This window comes from Tyto alba, unplaced genomic scaffold (assembly GCF_018691265.1).
Source record: "Tyto alba isolate M040663 unplaced genomic scaffold, T.alba_DEE_v4.0 Super-Scaffold_32, whole genome shotgun sequence".
Taxonomy (NCBI): Eukaryota; Metazoa; Chordata; class Aves; order Strigiformes; family Tytonidae; genus Tyto; species Tyto alba.
In genome coordinates this window covers 1,615,104-1,637,215 of record NW_024881307.1, presented here as the reverse complement: position 1 = coordinate 1,637,215, position 22,112 = coordinate 1,615,104, and the positions used below count along the sequence as shown (strand labels likewise).

At 53.1% G+C, this 22,112-nt stretch overlaps 3 protein-coding genes across 3 annotated transcripts; 2 read left to right on the top strand and 1 right to left on the bottom strand.

The window, feature by feature from the left end:
* Nucleotides 1-201: 201 nt before the first annotated feature.
* FAM118B (family with sequence similarity 118 member B) lies at nt 202-10,109 on the top strand. The gene is made up of 8 exons (XM_032982293.2): nt 202-1,306; nt 3,883-3,960; nt 6,065-6,317; nt 6,696-6,923; nt 8,192-8,320; nt 8,677-8,962; nt 9,570-9,629; nt 9,730-10,109. Exons 1-8 carry the CDS (start codon nt 1,215-1,217, stop codon nt 9,741-9,743), a joined length of 1,140 nt encoding a protein of 379 aa, XP_032838184.1. The 5' UTR covers nt 202-1,214; the 3' UTR covers nt 9,744-10,109.
* Nucleotides 10,110-10,343: 234 nt separating this feature from the next.
* Nucleotides 10,344-17,238, bottom strand: SRPRA (SRP receptor subunit alpha). Its single transcript, XM_032982305.2, has 14 exons — nt 17,021-17,238; nt 15,810-15,893; nt 14,986-15,149; nt 14,718-14,878; nt 14,430-14,583; nt 13,806-13,959; nt 13,425-13,531; nt 13,106-13,224; nt 12,762-12,848; nt 12,497-12,669; nt 12,165-12,378; nt 11,921-12,084; nt 11,691-11,789; nt 10,344-11,412 (listed from the first exon to the last, which is right to left on the bottom strand). The coding sequence occupies exons 1-14, from the start codon at nt 17,144-17,146 to the stop codon at nt 11,284-11,286; spliced, it is 1,935 nt and encodes a 644-aa protein (XP_032838196.2). The 5' UTR covers nt 17,147-17,238; the 3' UTR covers nt 10,344-11,283.
* Nucleotides 17,239-17,366: 128 nt separating this feature from the next.
* FOXRED1 (FAD dependent oxidoreductase domain containing 1) lies at nt 17,367-20,882 on the top strand. Its single transcript, XM_032982259.2, has 10 exons — nt 17,367-17,499; nt 18,056-18,282; nt 18,387-18,497; nt 18,583-18,701; nt 18,801-18,895; nt 19,003-19,104; nt 19,221-19,297; nt 19,406-19,554; nt 20,199-20,328; nt 20,417-20,882. Exons 1-10 carry the CDS (start codon nt 17,367-17,369, stop codon nt 20,774-20,776), a joined length of 1,503 nt encoding a protein of 500 aa, XP_032838150.2. The 3' UTR covers nt 20,777-20,882.
* The last annotated feature ends 1,230 nt before the right edge of the window (nt 20,883-22,112 follow it).

Genomic DNA, 22,112 nt, shown 5'->3' with positions numbered 1-22,112 from the left:
AGATGCAGGCTCCCCCGCGAGTTTGTTGGGATACAGACCCCTTCCAGGCTTCACTGTGTCACTCCCTCTCGTTTTTCAGGAGCCTGAGGCACGTGGAGAATCACAGCCTTGAAATAAAAACCTCTGCTGTGTTTTAACTCACATCTGAGGAGCCTGAATCCGGTGTTCATAACATCAGTACAAACACAAGCAGGGTGTGTTTCCCTTGCGCTGACAGTCCCCGTTTTCTCTGAAACCTGTCCCTTTCTAGGACAGTTTTGATGAGCCGTGCGGGTCTGCTCCAATTTTGACTCCCACGTGGAAGGACAGAGCTTGGGAATTGCCCAGGGATGACTCATTAACGCCCTTTCAGATCCTTCTAGCTGAAACACAGCGCGTTTTAAACTATAATGTAATATTCGTAGCATTACGGCAAGGTTTTTGTAAATATTTCTCTTACCCCAACATCTTAAAGCCCTTTAATTTTAAAAAGGAGATCTGAATGATGCCCTCACTGTGGTAGTTTTTCTCAGCACTCAAGCTAAAAATAATTGATGAGCAATGAATTTGTACTTGCTTCTTTATATAATCTGAGGGGGCCATTCCAGAGGTGCGACTCTTCCAGAATCAGGCTGGATGCATGCGGTTTTTACTTTGCTTAAACTTGAAGCTTTCAGGTCTAGCGTGCAGGTGTAGCTTTACTTGTGTATTAGCTGCTGAGACTGTGGAGACAGTCAAGGAGCGTCCACAGCGATCGCCCCATCTCCCTTGGTGATGAGTCGGTGGAGAAAACATCTCATTAATTTCCCGGGGTGGTTCTGCAGGCTGTGGGTCTGACGTTGATTGAGCGGCACAGTCGTGTTGCGTAGCGTTACGGCAAGGTTTTTGTAAATATACACTCTGTGTGAGCGTCAGCAATGCTTTGTTTAGGTGTTTGGTTTTAGCTGGGATACATCTTTGTATTTGGGGTGCTTTTGCAGCTGGATGTGCCTTCTTTATATTTCATATGGAATTGTTGTGATTAGGTTTGTTCAGTGTTGGCAACTTGGGCATCATTTAAAGATAACAGTCCGTCGCTGAAATCTGTACCTCAGAGGCTTTAGGATAAATCAACTGATTTCTTCAGTGTGGAGGGGGAACGCCACAAACCTGTGCAGGGAGCGTAGTGCCATTAATAAAGGTGATGAGAGACCACAGGAGAACAGGGCAGCCGAGCCAAAAACCTGCGGAGTTTGATGTTTATGCTCTCGCCGACTCCCTGTAGTCTGAATAGCTGGAAAGTTCCCGGCATCTCGAGGAGGAAGCTTGGAGAGTCGCTTCTTATCTTGTAAGTGCCCGTTGCTCCCTCTCCTTCATGGCACCTGCATTGGCGGCATGGCCAGGGTCCCCTTGGTGCTTTTTTCCCTGCGGCAGTGGTGCCACGCTCTGAGGTAATGCTGTTTAATTTCAGTTACCTTGACTGTGTCGGCGTGATCTGTCCCCCGGGAGAGCAGAGCCTAAAATCTGGAGGTTTACGTTTCTTGGTTGAATCTCCAAGACTTGTTTTTAAGAGAAATAAGAACTTTTTTGGAGATGGGAAAAGCCTAGGCGTTATTTCTGATGGTTTTTTTCCTTTTTGGCTATCTGCATTAAATAGAAATGAAGGTTGAAGTTCATGATATTAGACAACCATCTATTGGTAACTATAATTATAAAAGGTGGGGTTTCTGATGTTCAGAATGACTTTTGAAATGTCCTTAATGCTTTAGAGTCACATAAAAATTGAATTGATGTCTCCATTTCTGCTGTTTAAAGTCGTGCAAATGTGTAGGATGAGCAAGATGGGAGCAGTGCTCAGGCAGGTGAACAAGCGAAACAGGGGAAGGTCTAAGTAGGAGTTTATGAACAGTCTTGATATTTGAGACTTGGCAGATAATTCACAACCTAAAGCTAATATAAATTTAAATTAGATCTGTAAACTAAGCCAGTGGAGAAAGTGGGGAAGGTTTTGCCTTCAGCTATTAGGTATGCTGCCTCGGAGGGAGTTGAGGGCAGACATGGACAGCAATGGGAGCTCATCATGTTGCTTTATACAAACTTCCTTCTTAAATATTCCAGTTAACAAAGGTTATGTGCTTTAGTCCCTAGCTCGTCTGAAGTGTCTTTGCACCATTAATTAAGATTTGGCTGGCTTTGTGAAAGCAGCCTGTTCTTCCAGAAGAATCAGCTAGCCTGAAATGAGAGATCTTACCTTACTGAAAAGAAAAAAAGGGGGATTTCCCCCCCTTGATGTTTTCCATCCTGACTGTGCTTGACTGTATTCTCTCAGGGCAAGTTTGATGTTACCGCCGGACCGATCATGTGCCTGGTAGGTCCTCCTGCTTCCCCGAGAGTCACCGCTTCTGAGTGGGTGTTTTTCTGGTGGTTTAACTCCCCAGAGTGGTTCACCCCATGACCTGATGGTTGCAGGCATTCAGGGGGCACGAGGCTGTGGAGGTTCTTTGTCAGAATAGCAGCAAAGTGCTGTTGGGCTCGGCAGCGGGTTGCAAAAACAACGTTCAAAAGGGTGCACGATGGAGGAGGTTCAGCCTTGCAAACGCAGAGGATGTAAAACCAGGAGGTGTAAGCAGTCGGCTGGAGCTTGGTTCCTCACTTGCTAAATGCGTTTGAAACTTTCTGAAATCGGGGCTTTACGGTGAAATAAACCTAATTCTTTGAGGTGGTGGGCAGCATATGCTAAGTGGAGTTTTGCGAGGCAGGTTGTGAAGACCAGCTCTCTAAGGTGTTGTAATATTATTATATTATTGTCATCATGATATATTTTTATTGTATTGATAATTACAAAGTTTTCAGAGTGGTCAGAAATTAAAGGCTGGCAAGCCTACTGTATCTGAACATCTGCGAGAGTCAGTGTGCCCTGTTTTCATCATTCATCATTGAAGGATGATGGTTATCTAGATTATTAGGGCGATTTCTTAAATGATCCCTGCCAATGTTTGTAGCACAGCTGAGGTTTCGTACCTGCAAAGAGTTGCCCTGATCAGTGCTGCTGTTCTGCGGCAGTGAAGCAGTCACAGACATCTCATTTGAAGAACAAATGCTCAGATTTCACCAAGGCTGTGAAAACTGTAAAAAAACCCTGTGACTTGGGGCCAACAGCTCTTGCACAGCATTTCCTTTTGGCAAAAGCCTGCCTGCCAGGATTTTTGTTGGACTCTTCATTACAGTGGGCAATAAAAAATGGATAAGGGTGAACAGTTCTGTCTTTCTTTCCCTTTTAATAGTCTTATTTTGGAGGAGCAGAGTGGGAAAGGACTCTGTGCTGGCAGATCTTTTGTATTTTATGTCCTGGGCTGCTGAAAGAGTTCTCAGACATATAACTTCATTTTCGCAGGCTTTAAGGTCATATCCCACTTTCTGTAGATGTATGGTGGGCTGGATAATCCTTCTGTCATCACCAGAGAATTAAATGCTCTTGGTGGCTTTTTGTAGCCAACAAAAATCTTTTTGTCTTTCTTCCCTCCTGCTGTTTCCCAAGCAGCAGGTTTGCTAACAGGCATCATCTTGGAAGGGGGAGCCCCCACTCTGAGATACGGACTCTTGGGCAAAGATGACCGGCCAAGGTGAAATGGAGGGTCTGACAAACAGTGGTCTGCCAGTGGTGATTGCAACCCGGTTTTACCAAACAGCCCTACAATTTTCTTGAGCTTCATTGTAAAGGAAGTTAAGGAGTTAGATGAGAGCTGCGGGGCAAAGTTCAGAAACAAAAAAGTGCAATTCTCTGCCCGAAGGTGATCTCATAAAGATAACAAACCCCAGTATTTATCTGCCTGTGAAAAGCTGGCTCGTCAAAAAACTGTGGTCTGTTCCACGTCGTACTGCATATATGTAGTGACTTTGCTTGTGGTGATTTGTCTACTATAGAAACTGGATGGCTTCTACGGTGAGCCTGGGTAAAGAAACATTGTTGGAAGATGGAATACCACCTGCAAAAAAGCCCAGGTAAATTTAATTCTACTCCAGTGAATGTCTTCTAATAAGAGCTTTTTTCCGTAACCTTGCATTGTTCTTTAAAGAGCATGACACTTGGCACCAAGCCCCACCAGTCGTTTGGTTGCTGATCCAAGAAAAGCGCGCTGACTCTAGCCGTGCCCTGTGTTTTCCTGCGGTGCATGGAACAAAGGCCTTAACGCCCAGACCGTACTTTGCTGCTGGGGTTTTTTTTAACCCCTAAGCCAGGATGCACGGTTGCACGAAAAGCTGGGTTCTGCTGTACTGTCTCCGTGGTTTTAGCTCAGGTCCTGTCCACACATCAGGTCTGATGGTCGTGCTTTTTCACTTGAGTTGGACAGCGGTTCCTGGGAGGACAGGCAGTTACTCAAATTAGTATGATTTTCCTGCGTGTAAAGGCTAAATAATTCCCCTCTGGAGGCTCCCCATGCTAATATGGAGCTTGTCTTACAGTTCTCCAAGTGGAGACTTGAGCATGATGCTTACTTGAGCCATACTCACACTTCGGACCATCCAGGGTTGGTACTGTGGCTGCTGCGATAGCACGGGCTCAGAAATTAAGGCATTGCCGTCTGCAAACGAGCAGCTAATTCATTTAGGGAGTTGTCTTCCACTAATCTGGTTTATTTACCAGTTATGGAGGGCTGGAGAATAGTTTCTGTGAGAGAGCCCTGGTCTCAAGGTTGATCTAGTGGCTGTGGAATGAGCAGAAAAAAAGGCTGGGGGGTTATTTTTAACTTGCTCAGGATATCAGGGTAGAAACAAGTGTATTTATCAGCATGGGAACAGAATGCCTGTTCCAGAGATGTCGCACAGGATGTTAACACTTCCATATTCGTTACTATTTTGGATTTTAGTCCCTAGGTTTCTGGTTATGTTTTTATACCAGCTTGTTAGAATGAATACTAATTTATTCTTTGTGGGTGAAATTTGCAGTGCCAAAATTAAAACCCATTTATCGCCGCTAACAGTGAAGGATTTCCTCAAGAAAAGGGTTAATTCGTCTGTTTTCATAGGCAGCAGTGAAGGGAAGGCAAAACTCCATCTGTGTGGTATCGGTTTCCTTTCCCCTTCTCGCAAAATATCACATGTTTGCAGATAAAAAACATTCCTTCCAAATGAGCTGCCTCCCCGGGCTGCTGCTTCCGTCCTTTGGGAAGCTGCAGCTGGTCCCCTGCTTCAGAAAAGCAGATTGACACCAGGCGAGGCATGATGAGGAGAAGCACATCTACTTAATAAATAACAAATTTCAAAGCGCTGTGCAGGTATAAAGCTAGGAAAATAGAGAAGAGGGGAGGAAGAAGATGGAGAATATAGCCGCACAGCTCTTTCATGAGACTCTTTGTATCATCTGGGCTTCCAAAAGATTGGCTTCGGGCATCCTGCTTACACTGCAAGCGTAGCAGGAAAGGGATTTCTGCTACGGCCACGTCCTGCTGAGGGATCTTCTCTGCAAAGAGGGTCCAGGAGGTGGGAAGGTCCTCGCCAGGGCAGAGCTGGGAGGAAGCCTTTGCTTCCTTCCTTTTGTGCTGGGATAAATGGGGCTGCTGTCTTCAGGCCCCCGTTTGGTACCTTATTTAAACCAGGAGCAGTCACAGTTGTGTTTACTCCCTGCGTGGGGGTCTGATGCGTGCTTTCTCTCAGTATGTAAAAAGTGTGTATGTGTCTCTGCAGTCATTGATAACACATTCCATATGGCTCACCCCACCTTTTCCACTGTCTCCAGCCTTTCTGCTAGCTTCCAGTTAACTGTTATTAACAAGACCTCTCTTATTCCAAATGTTAATTTAATTAGTTTTTCTTCAGAAGTATTCCTGGGCAGTATCGACTTCCCCAGTAACAGACTCGATTGCCAAATATCTTGTAATTACTTACGTTGTGGTCACTTGTGATTTTGGTCCATGGAGCTGTGCACTGTCTTTAAGGGATACTGAGCTGCTCCTCTCATCCTCTGTTTATCAGAGGACCCTAATGGACATGTTGACTCAAAATTTAGGCAGAGGGTACCTCCCTTGTCCTCCGTCTGCATTTTCCACGACCCCAGACATCCTTCCATCTATGATGGTACCAGCTGTGCTACTTTCTGCTCTTGCAGGAAACTGTTGCCAAGCCTCAAAACCAAGAAGCCTCGGGAACTTGTTTTGGTGATCGGGACAGGAATCAGTGCAGCAGTTGCTCCCCAGGTCCCAGCGCTGAAGTCTTGGAAGGGGTTAATCCAGGCCCTCCTGGACGCTGCTATTGACTTCGATCTGCTGGAAGATGAAGAGAGCAAACGGTTTCAAAAGTGTCTTCACGAAGACAAGAACTTGGTTCACGTTGCCCACGACCTTATCCAGAAGCTGTCTCCGGTGAGTGTGCTTGTAGGGCTGCACGTAAATATTCGGGATCCCGCCCTGAGCATGGGGTTTTGGAAATAGCCAAATTTGGTTCTCCAGCGTGGCCCCATCTCCAGTGATTCCTCTATCTACAGGGAACCACAAGTGTAGTTACTGTGCCAGGTTCCTGAGACATAACCCTGCTGTGAACACCAGCTTTTGGGAAATTTACTCGGAGTATGCTGGGGGGGAGGTACCCGCCTCGTGGCAGTAAGTGCTCTGGTTTTGCCTTGCAAGGACCTGTATCTTTGCAGAGGTCTTGAAGAAATATGTGGGTAGTTTTTCATCGAGTCATTTGGCGAGAAGCATTACGAGAAGCCTGACTGATCTTAATCTGTCTCCCCTTCTCAGCGCACAAGCAATGTTCGCTCAACCTTTTTCAAAGACTGTTTGTACGAGGTGTTTGATGACCTGGAATCTAAAATGGAAGATTCTGGGAAACAGCTGCTTCAGTCTGTGCTCCACTTAATGGAAAACGGGGCACTTGTGTTAACCACAAACTTTGATAACCTGCTGGAACTGTACGCAGCACACCAGGGGAAGCATCTGGAGTCTCTTGACCTGACTGATGAAAAGAAGGTAAACGATGATGTTTTTTTTTCTGTCAGGGCTGAGCTGGGACAACGCAGGACAGTGGCAGCTGTGGGATGTGCCCTCACGCCCGCGTAAGGGGATTGTGCTGTTCATTTAAATGATGTTAGACAAACTCCAAGCGAAGGCTCTGACCATTTGGGGCAGTGAGCGGGGGAATGAAGACAAATGCTCGTTTCTGAAATGCTGTGCTTGCTGGCTGACATCCATTGCTCAGGAGGAGCCCTTAAGCCTGGTATTTCTTTGATCTCTGTCCTTCTGGCTTCAGCTTCTGGCTTGGCCTTGCTGAAGTACTGTAAGCCTCGCTTCTACATAAGGCCTGGGTCGATGTTTCTAACCAACATGGGAAACTCCATGCGAGAGACAAAGCTGACCTTTCTATTTTTATACCATGCTGCAGAGTGCTTTTTTGTGACGGAGCGGTTTCGGGGCCGTAGCCTCTGAGGCTTCCTTCTTGCTCCACATCCTCTTTCTGAAATGGCCGGATAGCTCCTGCTGGGTCACTCTGTGTGTTCCAGCCGTGCTCTTCTATTTGTAGCCGCTCACTGCATGCAAGCTTCCCTCCTTTTGCCCCAGGTCTTCAGGCAGGCTGTAAATCAGACTTGTGAAACCCTGAGCTCTTCGCCACCTGCCCCCCTCATCTTTCCATCGTGGGTTTTACTAGTGGGGAGCATCTTGTTCTTCTGGTTGCTTATTAAACACACGCCACATGTAGGTGCTGTGCAGTACTTGGTCTCTTTCCATTCTGACTCATTTCTCTGCTTTATGTTTCCCGTGTGACCTCTTAATCTGCATGGCTGGAAGTAGTTAGTGTGTTACAAATAAGCATTCTAATTATTGCAAGCTTAAACGAGCTAAGGTCTACAGGAGTAAACAGCCTCAAAAGTAGCTTTCTGAAATGAAGGTCAGCTGTTGAGCTCCCTTAGAGCTTCTCAGAGCCTAAAGAGGCCAAGAAATAAAACTATGTAGGCTTGAGGAACATGCTGACAATATTTCTAGAGTCTTTCCCCTTTTTCTGCTGGGTCTGGTGTATTGTTTTGCTCTCTTCCCATTGCGTTTGCCATTCAAGTGAAGCGTTAACCCAAACAAGCAGCGTGGGCTGGGATGTGGAGGCGGAGGGACTCATGACCTGTTGAGGAGATGAAGAAGAAGCTGCCTCTGAAACGCTTCCCCAGAATGGTGTTTTTAACATCACCATGGATGGAAGCTAGCGTGATGCGCTGGCTAACATTTTTGGAGGGGTTTGTTTCACACAGGTGCTGGAGTGGGCGCAAGAGAAGCGGAAGCTTAGCGTCCTGCATATCCACGGTGTTTACACCAACCCCAGTGGCATCGTGCTCCACCCGGCCGGGTACCAGAACGTGCTGCGCAACACGGAGGTCATGGTGAGGCAGCCCTGCCTTCTCTCTCTGCGGGGCGTACTTTGGGGTCCCATACGTTGTGTATATACATCTCCCACTTCCCTGGCAAGCCCATGTGTTAACCAGCCATAGACTCAGCTGAGTTTAAAGACTGAGCTTCACACAGGGTGGTGGGACAGTCCTTAATTTTGTGAAATAGAAGAGGAGGGATGGATTCTCCAGCCCGCTAAGCTGCAAAAACACCTCACCACGCTTGTGTTGAGGCTGATTGAACGGTGGCACTCCTGCAGAGCCTCATCAGTGATAAGGCAGATGCTGTCTCTTGTGCCTTGTGAAGATAAAGCTTGCCTTGACTAAGAACATCTTTCCCTTTTTTAAAGCGAGAGATTCAGAAGCTGTATGAAAATAAGTCATTCCTGTTCTTGGGCTGTGGTTGGACTGTTGATGACACCACGTTTCAGGCCCTGTTTTTAGAGGCTGTGAAGCACAAGTCAGACCTGGAGCACTTCATGCTCGTACGGAGGGGAGACGTGGATGAGTTCAAGAAGCTCCGCGAGAACATGCTGGACAAAGGGATTAAAGTGATTTCCTACGGAGATGAATACACAGACTTGCCCGAGTACTTTGAGAGGCTGACGAGCGAGATCGCCATGCGGGGCCGAACAGGTACAGGGGTTATGGGCTGTGTGCACCCACCATCTCCGCCCTCGCCTCGGGGATCCTGTCACACACAACGCAGCTCTTGACTGTCACCAAGGACTTTGGAGTGTAGGCAGTGTTAATAGCCCCTCCTCTATGCTATATTATTCCTTAACCTTTTTTTTTTCCCCAAAAAAATTGCCAGTGTAGCTGAATTTGGGGTTTACTTTTATGAAATCACTGTATGTTCTTATAGTTTAAACAGCTCTGCTGCTTCCCACACATCCCAATATTATTTTTAATGGGCAGCTGCAGTTGTTTATTCCCTTTCTAGTGCAAGGGCATGTCAGTCTTGCTGACCTTTGTGCTGCTCAGCCTGAGGTAATGCTTTAACTCACAAGAGATCTCGCTAACAAATCATAAAAGTGGGGAAAAGAAGTGAGTTTCCTAGCCAGCGCCTTGCTGGCACGTGTTACGAGGGTAAAACCCAGCCAGGAAAGCCTGTTGTGTGAAACTACTGCACGCTGACCACATCACTTGGCGGGCTTGCTGTTCACACAGGAGCTCCCTGGCTCTGCGCAGTCACCTCAGGGTTGCCTTTTCTACCCAGCCGTTGCTCTCTGCTCTCTCCTAGGTGTGCCTAAGGAGGGACAACAGCTGAACGGCTCTGCTGCTGCCCACGCTGAGATAAAAGGTAAGACTCCCCTGAGCTGCGAGAGGCTTCGCCCCTTCTCACCCCTTGGCCAGTCCCTGGGAGCCCGGCGGCCTCTCCGGCAGGTTTTACCTCCCTGCAGGATGCAGCACTTGAGCATCAGCCTCGCCCCAGGAGCTGTGCCGCGGCGGGGGACTCCCTGGGACGGGCCTAAGGCAGAGCCGGCAGCTCTCAGGGAGGCCGGGGAGGTTTAAGGCTGGTCTAGGTGAGGAGCGAAGGCTGCTGCTGCCCGAGCTGTTACCCACACACACCCCCGAGCCGAGCCGGGATGCCTCAGGCACAAGAGAGGCCGGGGCAGAGCCTCCTCCTCCGACGGACGTCTGGTTTAACATAGTCATTATCTTTTTATCAAGGTTCCACATGCCTGGGGAGCATGGTCTCCCCAAGGGAGCTGCAACCCCCTCTAATTTCATACTTAGTGCTTTTGTATTCTGTACTTTTAATTAAAACCATGAAACTTGAGCTTTTTTTTTTTTTTTTTTTTTTTTTTTACTCGAAGCTCTAGTTTTCTAGTCTTGTCTTTATACTGTACAGTATTTTGTATGTTGAAGCTTGCATTAAAGACTTGTTCACTTAACTTTTGGCTGGTGTGTGACTTGCACACCCTCTCAAACACCTCACACAGGCAGGAGTTTGTCTCCGCACCCGGAGGAGGAAATAGGTCCTGGCTGGAGGCAAGTTATTTATACACTGAAAACAAATTATGAAGTTTATTTTATATAAATTATGTCTCTTAGCAGACAGCATTCAATTTATTGCACTATAGCACATCTGCGATACAGAGCTACAAGACATTGTAAGAGTTTTGTATTATTCAGTGTAGCACTTCAGACCAGGATCAAGAGGCACTCGAATGGGGGGGGAAGAAAGGGTGCAGGAAAGCAGCAAGCAGCCACTGTTATCTTCCAGCATTAACGTTGGGTTTTTTGCCTTTTTCCTAGCAAATAACGCTGAGGCCAGCAGGCAGAAGGCAGGGAGGGGCACCCTGCCTGCCTTCTCCAGCCACCGTTAGCACTCTCAGACCAAGCTCTCCACCTCCTGCCCAAATAGGTGGTGTCCAGGGACCCTGCTCCAAAGTCCCAGTGACGACAGAAACGGGGACCTTAAGGCAATTTAGCATCTCCCCTCCAGCCCAGCACAGGCCGTCACCATTTTTGGTTTATCAGCTTCGGTGGAGCTGCCATTAGCAGCGACATTAACAGCCAGATCTTCTCAGGCTGCCACTGAGCAGCAGCGGTCCTGCCTGCCCCTGACAAGTCACTCCTGCATCCTCCCTAAACTGGTCTAAAAAAAAAAAAAAAAAAAAAAAATCAAAAGCAGCTCAAAAACACCACCTTCAACCCCCACCCCCCAAAAAAGCACAGCAGGTCCTTGCGCTGCCTACCTCCCCATGCAGCACAAACAATACAAAGCTCTGGATTCAGCCTCCCCACGAGGGAGCCTGTGTCACTTAAAACAGAACGAAGGAACCCAGGGGAAGGGCTTTTGCTGGATAAAAGGGCTTTTTATCCAAAAGAAGCACCCCTCACGCCCCTCTCCCTTCGTTCTGTTCTGCACTACACGGGAAAGACTAGTCGGTAACGGGGTAAAGCATGTTCTTCTCAGACATCTGCAAACACAGCGATTTGGTGGGTTTTTAGGCCTTCATGAGCGCTGCGACCACGGCCTTGGCGTTAAGGCTTCGCAGATCACAGTAAGTTTGTCCGGTACCAACGAAAACGATGGGCTTGCTCGTGATGTAGGTCATGGAGATGGCGGCGCCGACCTGCCGAGGACAAGCAGCACCGTTAGCCTGCAAACCCAGCGCCACCCCCTCAGGGGAACGCGTGGAAAAGCTCGTCAAATATTCATCTGCCTCCTCTTTTCTGATCTGTATGGTCCCTACGGGCCCTGCTGCGCTTGCCCTGTGAGACCTCACAGCCCTGTTTTCCACAGGCACAGAAACCAGGCTGCTGGATTTGGTTCAAATGACTGAAATGCAAGAGGAAGGCGGGGGCCGGCGGCGAAGCGGCCCATGGTTGGCAATTTCATTGGCGCCCTTACCTTGTCATCGATGGTATCGAACTTGGTGAGGACAATCCCGTCGATGAGCCGCGGCGTCTGGGCCATGGAGTGATCAGCCAGGGCCTTGTTGAACTTGACCTGAGGGAGAGAACAAACCCAAGAAACGCATTTGTCCAAATTTCTGATTAAAAAAAAAAAAAAAAAAAAAAAAAAAAAGGGATTTCCTTCCCCCCCTCAATCTTTCGAGGAAAGAAAGCCTCAAAACTCACCAGCTGATCCACAGCTTCATTTCCCACCAGCGCTTCCCCAACGAACAGGACCAGGTCAGGAGCATTGACGGCGATGAGTTTGGCCAGCGCCGTCATCAAGGGAGCGTTGTCCTGCATGCGCCCCGCCGTGTCCACCAGGACCACGTCAAAGCCTTGGTTTCGAGCTGGGGGAAGACGAGGAGGCAACCTCGAGCAGGACGCTCCCCTGAAACGACGTCTCCCGCCACTGGTTTCCCCCACCTACCGTAAGAGATGGCCTCCATTGCAATCCCCGCGGCGTCCTTGCCGTAGCCCTTCTCGTAGAGCTGCACCATGGTCCGCCCGCCGTGGCTCTCGGGAGGGTGCAGGGTGTTGAGGCGACGGGTGTGGGTGCGGAGCTGCTCCACCGCTCCCGCGCGGAAGGTGTCGCAGGCAGCGATGAGGACGCTGAAACCGTTCTCGATGAGCCAGAATGAGATCTGTCAATAGCAACGCATCCGAAAAAAAAAAAAAAAAAAAAAAAAACACCAAACCCATTAGCAGCCACAGTCTGAGCTCAGCACCGGTCTCAAGAGAACCAGGAGGATCACGTCCTACCTTGGCCAGGTTCGTGGACTTCCCAACACCATTGACGCCACAGAAAGTGACCACGTAGGGTCGGTGATGGCGCTGGGCATCCATGACATCACGGAGGACGTCCACGCGGCGCTGAGGCTGCAGGATCTGCACGAGAGCCTCCTGCAGGGCCTGCTTCACCGTCGAGGTCACCGCTGGGGAGGAGGAGATGGAAAGACAACCCCGTCACAGCCAGGGAATGCTCCTGAGCCCCAAAGCACAAGCAGGAGGCTACGTGGCCACTTACTGGTGAACGTTCCCATCACCTTCCCTTCCAGTTTCTTAGCCACCGATTCGCAGAGCTGGACTGCAATCTCAGCTGCCACGTTTTTTGCTTTGAGAAAGAGATAGAGAGAGGGGAGTTAGCCCTGCTGAGGGGGTTACACATGCCAGACATCAGCATCAAAGGAAGGATGCAGTCGGCGTGCAGGATCCCCACCAGCCTAGACTGTTGCCCCACCTTTTGGATATGCTGTCGAGGCCTCCCCAGAGGTGAGACAGGAACCCGCCATGTCCCAAACCATAGCTCCCACCTGATGGAGCGCAAGGAACCACCTCAAACTAACCCACTTACAGCAGATCCAGACCTACCAATCAAGTGATCCTTCATCTTCTCCAGTACTGGGTCCATGTCCTCTCTTGTCAAGCTCTTGGAGCCCACCAGGCCTTTCAGCATGCCAAACATGCCCCCCAGGCCACCCTTCTTCACACTGCAGAGAAGCAAAGGAGTTACCTTTAGGTTCTAGGAGCAAGTTGCACAGGGCAGGCAATGGCCAGAGGCAAGAAGAGCCCACTACGCAGCAGAAACACACCAGTTTGTCCCCAACTGCGTTACTGGTTGGACCAGAAGAGGAGCTGGGGGAGAGAAATCAAGAAGTGTGCAGTAAGCGAGAGCTGCAGGAGCCTCTACCTGGGTTTTGAAGGGTTCTGAATAACCTTCTCCTCTTCAGCTTCATCATCGCTCTCATACTCAAGGTCGTAAAGGCGGCCAGGCTCCCTGTTTCGATCCCCCAGGGCCTGCGAGGGAGGAAAAGACTCGCCCTGAAAATCAGCAACTGCTTTCGGTCACCTCGCCCTGCCCGCTTTCTCTGTCCTTGGCAGTGACAACAGTTATGGCTATCAGCAGACAGCTCTGCAGAGATCTTTGCCGTAAGGGCTCAAAGGAAAAAAAGAGCCTTTAGGCAGCAGCCTTATGGGCTGGGCGTGGAGATCCCTGGTTTGGGGTTTGCAACGCCCAGCTGATCTCAGAACAATGTGCTAAAGCAGACACAAAAACCTGGCTTTGCCTTACTGTATCAGGGTCAAATTCCTCCACGGGACAAGCCTCTGCGCTTCCGTTGGTTGCGGAGTTACTGTAATCAAGTACTTTGGCATTAGAGTTCCCCAGATCCCACACTCGGGGCTTCTTCCCCTTCTCCTTCTGCGCCTCGGGCTTTGGAGATTTGCTGAAACAAAGATCAGAAACGCGTTTTGTTCAGTGCAGGGAAGCAGCAGCAATCACTTCCTTAGAAGGTGTGAAAACTAAAAGCCCCGATTACCCAAAAAGGCAGAAATAAAGGCTAAACCTGGCTGATTGCATCTCCAGAGTTTATTTACCTGAACTTTAACCCTGTATCAGACCACTTTACCTCAAGCCAGGTATCGACGCACCGCTGCCCTTTGCTCACAGCGGGAAAGCCTCACCAAAATGAGGTCGGGACCTCTCCCAGGCACACGCTGGGTTTCTGGGTCTCCCAGGGAAGGGATCAGGCTCTATTACCCCTCCAGGAGTTCCAGCATGCCCTCTCACAGTCTCTCCAACAACAGGGAAATAAGGAAAAGGGAAATAAGGTCCAGAAAAGCAAGGTTTGACTTCCAGGGGTCACTGAAGGAAGGACTCAGCTACGAGGTGACTGACCATGTCCTCCTTACCCACCTGGACTTCTCCCCTGCCTTCATGTGTCTCTTGAAGAATTCCTCCCGGTTCTTTTGCAGGATTTCATCCTTGGTCAGTTCTTCCCTGTCCCCAGCTGCGGAGAGCTGCTTGTCACCCACAGGCGCTTTACCGGGTGCTGTGACAGCTTCGGTTCCTGACAGAAAGAGCCCCGACACAAGCTCAACCCAGCATTTGGGCGCTACGAGGGGACTGGCAAAGCACAAGCTGGAGCTCAGAGCTCTGGAATCTTTATTCCCCCCCCTTCCAATATGTTTGCTAACAACTCACCCTCTTTTTTCGAACCTTTGTTCTTCTTGTTCTTGACTTTCTCCTTTGGTTTCTCCCCTCGGGTTTCTATCATACACTTGACAGTCTTCTGGGACTTGAGAGACTGCTCAAACGTCTTCATTACCGTGGGAGCTCGGACTTTACTGCTCTCCTCTGCATCCCTGCGGGGAGGTGGCCCGTTAGCCTGAATTTCAGCTCTGCCTCCCCGCCCCCTCCCAGCCATCTCTGTTCTAAATGAAAACGTGAGAGAAAAATCACGCTCTGCTACCGGAGAAGGCGCATGAAGTCATCTTTAAAATCGAAGGTGCCATTTAGGAGGCCCAGGGTGCCTTTCTGCTGGAATTCATTGCGATACTTGTCTCTGAACTCCTTATGAACGTCATCTATCAACTTGTCGACGTAGGTTAGAGTCAGGATCTTCTGAAACCCCACCTGCAAAGAAGCCCAGCAAAAAGATGTTGCTTTTCCAGCTAATTTAATTACAGCATCTAGCTGGCAAGGATGCGAAAACCTGTCCTTTCGATACAGAGTTCTTTAATTTTGGCAGCCTTCAGGCTACATTTTCTGGTCTGACTTTCCAAGCTTTTAATATGCTCTCAGAAAGCAAGAAAAAAAAAAAAAAAAAAGGCACAGCCCAGGGCTTCACTTTAAAAGGCGACACCGATAAAAATGGATTGACTGCTTCATGGCAACAAAGACACGTAGCGAAATACCAGAAAGCGTTTTGCTTATCTTTAGGTACACAACGAAGGTTGCGTGGATTTACAGAGATAAGGTACAGGGATACTGAAAGGGAGAGCATTAAAATATTTGCTAAAGTAAAAGGGATGACACATTTCTGTGTTTTTTAAATAGATCTGGTCAAAGTAAAAACTTTTATTAGGGTGTAGCAGCCTGCAGAGTTTCGATTTGAGGTTTAATGAGTTTTAATCCCATCGCAGATGATTAAATAACTTGCAGGTGATTTTTCCTAACGTACGATCCCCAGCGTGCTGGCTCTTCCGCCAGGCCGCCAAGCACCCCCCTTTTCTGGGGTAACCCCACTCCCTCAGGGTTTGGGAGTGCCCTGGGGAGGCTGGAGGGGTCACTTACCACAAACACCAGCTCAAACTGGTTGTCCAGTTTGTATTTAAGCGTGAGGGCTTCATGGGTGAAGGAGTTGTTGCCACCTCGCTCCTAGGGGAGAGGAGCCATCGGAAGGGGGGGTGCCAGCAGCGAGGAGACACCCCTCTTCCATCATTCCTATCACATCAATCCCCCACCCAAAAAATTGGTCCCTGTCACATCAACCCCCCCACCCAGAAAATCGGTCCCTGTCACATCAACCCCCCCACCCAAAAAATTGGTCCCTGTCACATCAATCCCCCACCCCAAAAATTGGTCCGTCACATCAACCCCCCCCCCAACCCAAAAAATTGGTCCCTGTCACATCAACCCCTCCACCCAAAAAATTGGTCCCTGTCACATCAATCCCCCACCCCAAAAATTGATCCCTGTCACATCAACCCCCCCACCCCAAAAATTGGTCCCTGTCACATCAAACCCCCCCACGCAAAAAATTGGTCCCTGTCACATCAACCCCCCCACCCCAAAAATTGGTCCCTGTCACATCAATCCCCCACCCCAAAAATTGGTCCCTGTCACATCAACCCCCCCCACCCAAAAAATTGGTCCCTGTCACATCAACCCCCCCCACCCAAAAAATTGGTCCCTGTCACATCAACCCCCCCACCCCAAAAATTGGTCCCTGTCACATCAAACCCCCCCCACCCAAAAAACTGGTCCCTGCCACATCAACCCCCCCACCCAAAAAATTTGTCCCTGTCACATCAATCCCCCACCCCAAAAATTGATCCCTGTCACATCAACCCCCCACCCCAAAAATTGGTCCCTGTCACATCAATCCCCCACCCCAAAAATTGGTCCCTGTCACATCAACCCCCCCACCCAAAAAATTGTCCCTATTACACCAACCCCCCCTACCCCAAAAATTGTCCAGCCCCCACTCCCGCTCCCATTCTTCCCCTCCAAATGGGTCATTCCCCGCCCCACGATGGTCCCAACCGCCCCCCCCATCCCAAACAGATGGTCCCAACCGTGTCACCCCCGCCCCCTAAGGGTAGGTGGACCCACCCGTCGCCCCCTCCCAAAACAACGCGTGTGTGTGCTGTGTGTACGTCCGCCCCCCCTTCCCTCCCCCAGCGGGTGGTTCCGCCTGCACTCCCCCCCCCCCTCAGCCAGATGGTCGCACCCAACCGCCGTTCCCGTTCCGTACGCCCGCCGCCGCCGCCGCCGCCACCGACCTGCAGCAGGACGGAGCGGATGAGCGCGTTGACGGGAGCGGTAGCGGCGGCGGCGGGCCCGCGGACCCCCTGGAAACACCAGAGGACGAGGCCGCCCTTGCTGAAGATGGTGAAAAAATCGAGCATGGCGGCGGCGGCGGCGGCGGCGGCGCCGGGCCCGGCTCCGCGCACACGTCGCACAGCCCGCGCTTCCGCCGGAAGCTGCCGCCCCTCTGCGCCCCCCCCCCATTGGCGGAGAGGGCAGAAAGAGGCGGGGCGGCGGCAGGCGAATGGCAAGAGAGAGGGGCCCGGCCGTGAGGAGGAGGGGGGCGTGGCCTAGCGGCGGGAGGGGGCGTGGCCTAGCGGCATGCTGCGGGGGGGGCGCGCACTCCGCCGGCTGAATGGGGGCTGGGGGGGCCCGGGGGGTACCCCGGCAGCGGGAGGGGCTCCGCCCCGACCCCTCCGCACCGCCACGCCGCTCAGATCCGACATCTTCCGCGGTGAGACGCGGCCCTGGGCACCGGGGGGGCGGTTCGTGGGGATTTGGGGGGGGGTCCCGGGGCGAGGGGTCGTGCTGAGGGGTCTGAAGGGGGTCTTGGGGGGGGGGTCCCAGGGGACTGGGGTGCGTTCTGAGAGGGGACTGGGGGCACCCAGGGGGGGCTGGAGCCTGGGGGGGAGGAGTACCAGGAGAAACTGGAGGGGAGGAACGGGGGTGGGGTCGTGGGGGGGTCCCAGAGGGGACTGGGGAAGGGGTTCCCAAAGTGGGGTTAGGGGATCCCAGGAGACTGGGGGGGGGGGGTCCCAAGGTGGGATTTGGGGGTCCCAGGGGACTGAGGGGAAGTCCTGGGGGTCCCTAAGGGGACTGCTAGGATCGAGGAGGAACTGGGAGGGGTCGCAGGGGACTTGGGGGGGAGGGGATCCGGGGGGGGTCCCAGCGGATGTGGAGGGTACTGGGGTGTCCCAGAGGGGGTTGGGGGGTCCTGAGCGGTCCCGGGGGGACTGCCAGCTGAGTGTCCCCCCCCAGGCCTGGCAGCCCCCCACCCAATGTGCCGGCAGATCTGGGGACGATCCTGGGGCGCCTGGGACAGACTTTGAAGGACCAGCTGCCGGGTGGGGGGGGCTGGACCCCCACGGGGACCTCTCTGGGTCCACGACCCCCTGAAGAAGCCGACGTGGTGGTGGTGGGGGGCGGCGTGGTGGGCTGGTCAGTGGCGTACTGGCTGAAGGCGCTGGAGGCCCAGCGCCACGGCATGAGGGTGCTGGTGGTGGAGCGGGACCCCACGGTGAGTCGCCCCCCACCCCCTCCCGGGGTGGGCTGTGGCTTTGGGGACCCCTCCGAACCCCATTTTTTGGTGGTGGTGGGGGGGTGGGGTGTCTTCTTCTTCAGTATTCCCGAGCCTCCACGGTGCTGTCAGTGGGGGGGATCCGGCAGCAGTTTTCCCTCCCAGAAAATATCCGGATGTCCCGCTTTTCCGCCAGCTTCCTCCGCAATATCAACGTATGTGGGGTTATTTGGGGAGGGGGAGGTGTTTTTTGGGGGGGTGGAGTCCAGCCCCGCTTACGGGGGTGTCACTCCCTCACAGGAGCACCTTGGGGTGCCAAATGAGCCCCCCGTCGACATCCAGTTCCAGCCCTCGGGGTACCTCTTCCTCGCCACCCCGCAGGGCGCTGCTAGGCTGGAGGCCACCGTCCAGCTCCAGAGGTGGGACACACACACACAACCTCCCCTCTTCAGGAGGGGGTGTGGATTTTTGGGGGGGGGATCATCCTGACCCCCTCACTGCATCCTGGCTGTCCCCAGGGATGAAGGGGCGCAGGTAGCCCTGCTGTCCCCCACGCAGCTGAAGGCAAAATTCCCCTGGATAGACACGGAGGACGTGGCCGTGGCATCCTACGGTACGAGGAAGGGGGTGTCCAGCCCCTCCTAAAACTGGGCGTTTCTTTTTTTGGGGTGGGGGTCACCGTGTGGTGCCACACCACACGTGTTCTCCCCCCCCCCAAAGGTCTGGAGGATGAAGGCTGGTTCGACCCTTGGACTCTCCTCAACGCTTTCCGGCGCAAAGCCACATCCCTGGGTGTCCATAGCTGCACCGGGGAGGTGCGAGGTGAGGAGGGGCGGGGGGGGGATGTACAACAGCAGGGTACCCCCTCACACCCCTTGGACCCTCCCCCCCCACATCTCACACCACCCCCAACCCCCCCCCCAAAAAAAAACCTCCAGGTTTCGTCACCTCAGCTGATGACAAGATGCCACTGCAGGGACCAGCACTGGAGACCGCACGCATCAAATACGTCCACGTGAGTACATGTGTGTGTCCCGCCCGCCACGGGGGGGGGGGTCCCCACAAGTGTCCGTGACCCCCACACACACATTTCTTTCCCGCTCCCCCCCACCACCACCACCAGATTTACATGCCAAACAGCCTGGAGTACCAGCCGGTCACCTGCGCCATCGTGGTCAACGCCGCCGGCGCCTGGGCCGGGGAGCTACTGGAGGTGGCCGGGCTCCCGGGGGAGCTGTGTCACCCCCCCCTGCCCATCCAGCCCAGGAAGAGGTGGGGGGGGGGGGGAGTATATTTTTGGGGGGTTCACAATTGGGGGGGGGGGGGGGGCACATCATGGCATTGCCTTTCTGCTGTGGGTGAACCCTTCAGTGCTTTTTGAGGGGAAGTCACGGTGGGGGAGGGGGTGGCATATCCCAGCACTTCTATTTTTTCCAGGGGGGGTGAACCCCTTGCTGCTGTTTTGGGGGGAGGGATGTCATAAATGGGGGCATGCACCCCACCACTTCTCTGTCATGGGTGAAGCCCTTGGTGCTTTTTTTTGGGGGGGGGGGATGTGCATCCTGGTACCCACTGTCCCTCCATTTTCAAGGTAGGGGGAATGAATCACTTGGTGGGGTTTTTTGGGGAGGACGGGGACAGTGTCACAGTTGAGGGGGGCATCCTAACACCTACCACCCCTCCATCTTCAATGGGGGGCGATGAACCCCTTGATCCTGTTTTTTTGGGGGGGTCACATCCCAGTACCCACTCCAATCTGTCAGGGAGCAATATGAACCCCCTCAATGCTATTTTTTGGGGGACACACACACATCCCAGTACTTACCACCCCCTATCCTGGTGATGAGTGAGTGGGGGGGTGGGCAACCTGAACCCCTAAGCCCTGTTTTTTGGGGGGTACCCCCCCATCCCTATAGGTACGTGTACTCCTGGCACTGCCCTGACGGCCCCGGCTTCTCCTGCCCTCTCCTCGTCGACACCACCGGAGTTTATTTTCGCCGTGACGGCATCGCCGGCAACTACTTGGGTGGCATGAGCCCACCCAAGGTGAGCCCAGGGGGGGTCCCTTATGTTATTTTCCCCCCTTATTATTTTTTTTAATCCGCCTTCAATTTATTTTTTTTTTTTTTTCCAGGAGGAAGAGCCAGATCCGAGCGATCTCTCAGTGGATCATGATTTTTTCCAGGAGCAGGTCTGGCCCCGGCTGGCTCGGCGGGTACCAGCCTTTGCCTCCCTCCGTCCCCGGGGGGCTTGGGCGGGCTACTACGACCATAACAGCTTTGATTGTAACGGGGTGCTGGGTCCTCACCCCAAATTAGAAAACCTGTTTTTAGCCGCCGGTTTTAGCGGCCACGGGTTACAACACGCGCCCGCCGCCGGCAGAGCCGTGGCCGAGCTGGTGGTGAAGGGCCGGTACGAGAGCCTGGACCTGCGGCGGTTGGGGTGCAGCAGGTTGGTGGAGGGGGAACCCCTGGAAGAGGATGGGGTGGTGTGATGGGGGAAACTGAGGCACGGTGGTGGGGACTCCCCCTCCCCGGGCTGGAGGTTGCTGGGGGGGATTTGGCGGCGCGTCCTGCATAAATAAACGGGATGGAGGATGAGTGTGCTGGGGATTCAATGGGGAGGGCGGGGAGGGGAGGTTGGTGACACCCCCACCACAACCCCCCCGGGGCTGCCCCCCAACTTGTGCCGTTACCCCCAGCTCTATCCTGGTATGCCCTGTCCACCCTCCCCCCACCAGTGCCTCCAGTATCCCCCCCAGTGCCCCCAATACCCACCCCCCAGTCCCACTGTCCCCATTATGTTCCCATACCCCCACCCCCATTGTCCCCATTATCCCCCCAGGGTCCCCTATTGCCCCCCCCCCCAGTGCCCCCATTATGTTCCAGTGCCCCCCATCCTAGTATCCCCATTATGTTCCCATACTCCCAGTCCCACTGTCCCAGTATCCCCCCATGGTCCCCACTACCCCCCATTCCCACCCGCCCCAGTATCCCCATTATGTTCCCATACCTCTAGTCACGCCGTCCCCATTATCCCCCCAGGGTCCCCTGTTTCCCTCCCCAGTGCCCCCCGAACCCCAGTATCCTCCCAGTGCCCCCATTATGTTCCAGTGCCCCCCTATTTCCCCCCACCCCAGTATCCCCATTATGTTCCCATACCCCCAGTCCCACTGTCGCCATTATCCCCCCAGGGTCCTCTGTTGCCCCCCCCCAGCATCCCCACTACCCCCCATTCCCCCCCCCCAGTGTCCCTGTTATGTTCCAGTGCTCCCATTATCCCTCCAGTGCCCCCCGCCCCAATTTCCCCTTTATGTTCCCATACCCCCAGTCGCACTTTATCCCCCCCAGGGTCCCCACTACCCCCCCATTCCCCCCGCCCCAGTATCCCCATTATATTCCCGTACCCCCAATCCCACTGTCCCTATTATCCCAAGGTCCCCTACTGCCCCCCCCCAGTGTCCCCAATTACCCCCACACCCCCCCCCCCGTTTGGCGCCCCCTGGCGGCCCGGCGCTGCCCTGCCGGCGAGCAGCAGCTCTGCGCCTGCGCAGCGTCGGGCGGGGTGGAGCGGGCGGCAGCGCATGCGCAGAGCCGGCGGCGGCGTGGGGGGGGGGGGGGGCGCGGGGGGTGGTGTCGGCGCATGCGCGGTGCGGGGCGGCCGGGCCGCCTCTGCCGTGCCCGTGAGCCCTCGGCCTGCAGCCATCGGTGAGTGAGCGTGGGGTGCAGCGGGGACAGCCCTGCGGTTACCCGTGGGGCCGGCGGGGAACCCCGGAGGTTACTCTGAACCCTTCGGGGGAGATCGCTGGGGCCGCCCCCGGGAACCGTGGG

Coding starts and splice junctions, on each gene's coding strand:
- FAM118B (XM_032982293.2), top strand. CDS start 1,215: ATGTTTATGCTCTCGCCGACTCCCTGTAGTCTGAATAGCTGGAAAGTT. Junction 6,924..8,191: donor ACCTGACTGATGAAAAGAAG/GTAAACGATGAT, acceptor TGTTTCACACAG/GTGCTGGAGTGGGCGCAAGA. Junction 8,321..8,676: donor TGCGCAACACGGAGGTCATG/GTGAGGCAGCCC, acceptor CCTTTTTTAAAG/CGAGAGATTCAGAAGCTGTA.
- SRPRA (XM_032982305.2), bottom strand. CDS start 17,146: ATGCTCGATTTTTTCACCATCTTCAGCAAGGGCGGCCTCGTCCTCTGG. Junction 15,894..17,020: donor TCCGCTCCGTCCTGCTGCAG/GTCGGTGGCGGC, acceptor CCTCTCCCCTAG/GAGCGAGGTGGCAACAACTC. Junction 12,849..13,105: donor GATGAAGGATCACTTGATTG/GTAGGTCTGGAT, acceptor TCTTTCTCAAAG/CAAAAAACGTGGCAGCTGAG.
- FOXRED1 (XM_032982259.2), top strand. CDS start 17,367: ATGCTGCGGGGGGGGCGCGCACTCCGCCGGCTGAATGGGGGCTGGGGG. Junction 19,105..19,220: donor CTGCACCGGGGAGGTGCGAG/GTGAGGAGGGGC, acceptor AAAAACCTCCAG/GTTTCGTCACCTCAGCTGAT. Junction 19,555..20,198: donor CCCATCCAGCCCAGGAAGAG/GTGGGGGGGGGG, acceptor CCATCCCTATAG/GTACGTGTACTCCTGGCACT.